The sequence below is a fragment of the Rousettus aegyptiacus genome, unplaced genomic scaffold (assembly GCF_014176215.1).
Source record: "Rousettus aegyptiacus isolate mRouAeg1 unplaced genomic scaffold, mRouAeg1.p scaffold_m13_p_14, whole genome shotgun sequence".
In the NCBI taxonomy this organism is placed as follows: Eukaryota; Metazoa; Chordata; class Mammalia; order Chiroptera; family Pteropodidae; genus Rousettus; species Rousettus aegyptiacus.
This window is the reverse complement of record NW_023416289.1, coordinates 45,669,745-45,673,549: the sequence shown is the minus strand read 5'-3', so window position 1 is coordinate 45,673,549 and position 3,805 is coordinate 45,669,745. Positions and strand designations below refer to the sequence as shown.

General features: G+C 58.3%; 1 protein-coding gene across 1 annotated transcript; it reads right to left on the bottom strand.

Annotated features, from left to right (window-relative positions):
- Positions 1–116: 116 nt before the first annotated feature.
- LIN7B (lin-7 homolog B, crumbs cell polarity complex component) lies at positions 117–3,441 on the bottom strand. Its single transcript, XM_016122520.2, has 6 exons — positions 3,339–3,441; positions 2,885–3,003; positions 2,575–2,646; positions 1,740–1,949; positions 535–698; positions 117–226 (listed from the first exon to the last, which is right to left on the bottom strand). The coding sequence occupies exons 1-6, from the start codon at positions 3,373–3,375 to the stop codon at positions 205–207; spliced, it is 624 nt and encodes a 207-aa protein (XP_015978006.1). The 5' UTR covers positions 3,376–3,441; the 3' UTR covers positions 117–204.
- Between the last annotated feature and the right edge of the window lie 364 nt (positions 3,442–3,805).

Below are 3,805 nucleotides of genomic sequence, written 5' to 3'. Positions count from 1 at the left end.
CTCCTCTCAGACTCGGCAAAGCGCTTCTTCGGAGCCTGATCTCGACATCAGCTTCCCTCCCTCCCCCATATCTCAAGACCTTCTAACCCTAGGATACAGAACAGACACACACTCAGTGAGGGTTAAAGATCTTTAAATAAGGAGCAGTTGAAAATAAATACTGTACAGGGGAGGGGGTGGGCGAGCCGGTCCAGACCTGTGGTTTCAACCTCGAGACTCCAAGGACCTGCAAGGAGAGGGAAGAGAGAGGAGCCAGGCTCAAGGGAGGGGACCTAGGAGGCCTGGGAGAGAGCCAGGACTGGGGTTCCAGAGCCAAGGGCCCAGGGAAGTAGGTTGAGGGGTTCCAAAGAAGGTAGGTAGCAGATCTTGGGATGGCAGCAAGCTGAGTCTCCAAGGGTTTTAGCTAGATCGGCTGGGGGCAAAAGCCTGGGCTAGGTGTCAGGGGTCATGTTCTAGGAGCCTTTGGCTTGATTTGGAGGTCTGAGGATAAGGGAGGCAGTGGAGGCCCCAGGGGAACAGTGACAAAGGGCTCACGAGTAGCTTTGGTGCTGCTGGCGCCGGCGGGCAGAGCGCATCTTCTCAAAGCGGGCCTCCATCTCCTCCAGCACGCGAGGCGTGTAACGCACCACCAGCTTCACAGAGCCCTGGGCCGCCTTCAGCAGTTCTACCGCCTTCTCATGCTGCTCACCCTCAACACTCTGGGGGGCAGTGCACAGACAACCAGGCCTGGGGCCCACCGCCCTCACCCAGGGCCCACCCCAGAAACAGGACTGACTGTTAGAGACTTGGTACCAGCCCTGGGTGCGAAAACCTCATGTCCCCACGGGGAGTCATTAACTCTTGGCTCCGTGTCCAAACCTTCCAGGTCCCCACATCGGGGAAAAGCCCCATATGCCATATGCCTCATTAAATCATTGAGTCAGACTTCCAGGCCCATCTCTATTCCTGCCCCTCCCCCCTCCACAATCTGCTAACTCCCAGCCATGTCCCTCCTGCCCTGAGGCCGCCTTCTATGTCCTTAACACCCTAGCCCCAGCTCAGGCCTGGTCTTCTCCCCAGCAGACTGTCTGTCACCTAGCCTCCTCACTGGCCTTCTGGCTTCTCTTCTCTCCCCTCAGTCCAGCCCCCACAGTCCCAAAGACGTCTTTCTACACCTCCAAGCTGAGCTACAGCTGCCCTGCTCACAGCCCTCCCATGGGACTTTTTCCCAGATTCTCAGGCTGCTACTCAGGCCTGTGAGGCTGGCCATACTAGTTGTGCCTACTTCTGCTTTTACCAGTGATTTAAGTCCCTGCGTGGCCCAGTCCATCAGAATCCAGCCCTTTCTTTTCATCTCAGAAGAGTGTCACAGACCCTACCTACAACGCCTTCACCTAGTAACACCTTTCTCTACCTTATATGCCTGGAGAACTCCTGTTCATCCTTCAAAACCCTACTCAAATGTTCCTTCCTGTGCAAAACTTCCTTTGTCTACCCTGGTCCAGTGCCACATCCGGGCTCTCACAATGTTTTGTGTTTCCTCATTATAATCTCCGTGGATTAGGACTACATCACTCAGAATCTCTCTGTCTCATCAGAGGGAGAGTTCTTGAAGGTAAGGGCTGAGGCCAACTTTTCTCAGTGTCTGCAGCAGAGCCCAGCACAGGGCCAGAGACAGAGGCAGTGCTCAACCAGTATGTGTTGAAGAAATGTCAAAAATAGGGACAGTGACCCCGGCCCTGCCTCAGCCTCCCACTCACCACACCATTCACCGACAGCAGTTGGTCCCCACGCTTGAGGCCTCCGTGGCGGTCAGCCACGCCTCCAGGAATGACACGGGAGATATAGATGGGCGAGTTCTGCTCCTTGCCCCCCATGATGTTGAAGCCCAGGCCCTCATCCGTCTTCGGCAGCTCTACTACTCTGGGGTGTGCGTGTCCCTCACTGGCTGTGAAGGCAGCCACTGTGGCCTGGGAGAGAGAAAGTGTCCGGAGGTGAGGGCCCCTCCATGGATGACATACAGACTGGGGTGGGGGATCCAGGCTGCAGAGAGCAACTGAGGCCAGGTCACATTTCCCCAAGCATGAGGCACCTGTCACATGAAGTCACTCCACGATGACCACATGCCCCTTTTTGGTTCACCTTGGATGGTTCAGACATGCCAAACTGAAAGTCCCCATTTGGTGTGTCTTGGATGCTCAACACTTGCCAATCTCACTTTTTAACGGAAAAAAAACAAGGCTTGGAAGGAGCTGAAAGCCTTCAGGAAGCAGCAACAAATAGCATCTAACTGTAGTTTAATCAGATTTCAGTACTTATTGCTATTTCATTGTTTTCACTGTATGAGTATTTATGGTTATTTTCTAGGCAGGCACATGGTTACTAGTTACAATTTGTAGTTGCTAAAGATACCTTTCTTTATATGACATTTAAGTTAAAATGTGAGATTACTTAAAATAAATTATGAATAAGTAATAGTACGAGTGGTGTAGAGATTTGACAAAAATCACAGAGGAGGAACCAAGAATGTCTGACATCAGGAAGATACTGAGCTAGTTCTGCGGGTCCCATGAGCGATGCAGTGGAGATGCCTACCTTGGCTGTGGCGTGGGCCCGGATCTCAGCGCTGCCAGTGATGTCCAGCGTGTCATAGAGCTGCTCATACACCTGGTGAGGACGCAGCATCAGGGGAGCTGCCTTCAACACAGGTGTCCAGGCCCGCAGACCCTCCCACCCAAGGATGCGTCCCGCCCTCGCGACCCGGGGCCAGAGGAAACTACAACTCCCAAAGAAACCCGGAGTTGACACGCGGGCATCCCCAGGCAGCCCGCCCCGGGCCCTGCTGGGAGGCGTAGTCCCAAGGCTCGGGGCTGCCGGCTGGTCCCCGGCGCCACGCAGGGCTCACCTCCCGGATGGCGGAACAGAAGCGGCTCTGCAGGACGCGCTGGAGGGCCTGCAGCTTCTGCGGGGGCAGCTCCCCGCTGCGCTGCAGCCGCTCGAGGAGCTCCACGGCTCGGGACACGTCTGCGGGGCGGGGGCGGGCATGGATACACAGAGAGACACCGAGACGCAGAGCATCGAGAGACGCAGCCAGAGACCGAGTAAGGACGAGCACAAGACAGACCCCGGGAAGGACAGCCGCAGAGTCGCCGGTAGCGAGGGAGAGACTGCGGCCGGAATCCCCATACGCACCCAGGCGGGGGTGTGCGGCGGGCGCCCCTCCCCAGCCGGTTCGCCCACGGACCCTCCCACACCCATAGACCGCCCGACTGGCGGCGCCCCGCCCACCCCCGCCCGGGCCTTGCGGGGGAGGGGCGGGAATCGGGGCTCCGGTGGGCAGGGCCCCCTGGCGCGCTTACCCCGCTCTAGCCCCAGCGGCTCCACCAGCGCAGCCATGTCGGCGCCACCGCTGCTAGCCGCTAGACCGCCGGGTCCCAGGCGAGGAGGGCGGGCCTGCGCGGGGCCCCGCCCCAGGCGACGGGCGCCCCCTGCGGAGGCACCGCCCCGCGTGCGCTCCGCTCCCCGCAGCCTGCTGGGGCCGTTCCACCTGCTGCGGCGCCCTCAGCCCCCAACGTCTGTTTGTTTGCGATCCCGTTTCAGCCTCTGTCTGCAGCTCCTTCCATGTGTCTGTCCTCCCAGCCACACCTGTTCCTTCTCTATCCCTTTTTTCCACGTTCACTGGACAAACGTATTAAACATCTGAGCCCAAGACGATGGACACGATGGCGAGCAGGGCACACTGCCTCAGGGTGACCAGAAGGACGGCGGCTGCCAGCTGGTCTCCTCAGGGAGCTCAGCCTGTGGTGGAGGGGAGGCGGACAACCAG

Bases quoted from the DNA above. Each gene is read 5' to 3' on its own strand.
- LIN7B (XM_016122520.2), bottom strand. From the start codon at position 3,375: ATGGCTGCGCTGGTGGAGCCGCTGGGGCTAGAGCGGG. The intron at 3,004-3,338 runs GTAAGCGCGCCA...CCCGCCCCGCAG, and splicing joins GCCGCTGGGGCTAGAGCGGG to ACGTGTCCCGAGCCGTGGAG. The intron at 699-1,739 runs GTGAGTGGGAGG...ACTGCCCCCCAG, and splicing joins TGCTGTCGGTGAATGGTGTG to AGTGTTGAGGGTGAGCAGCA.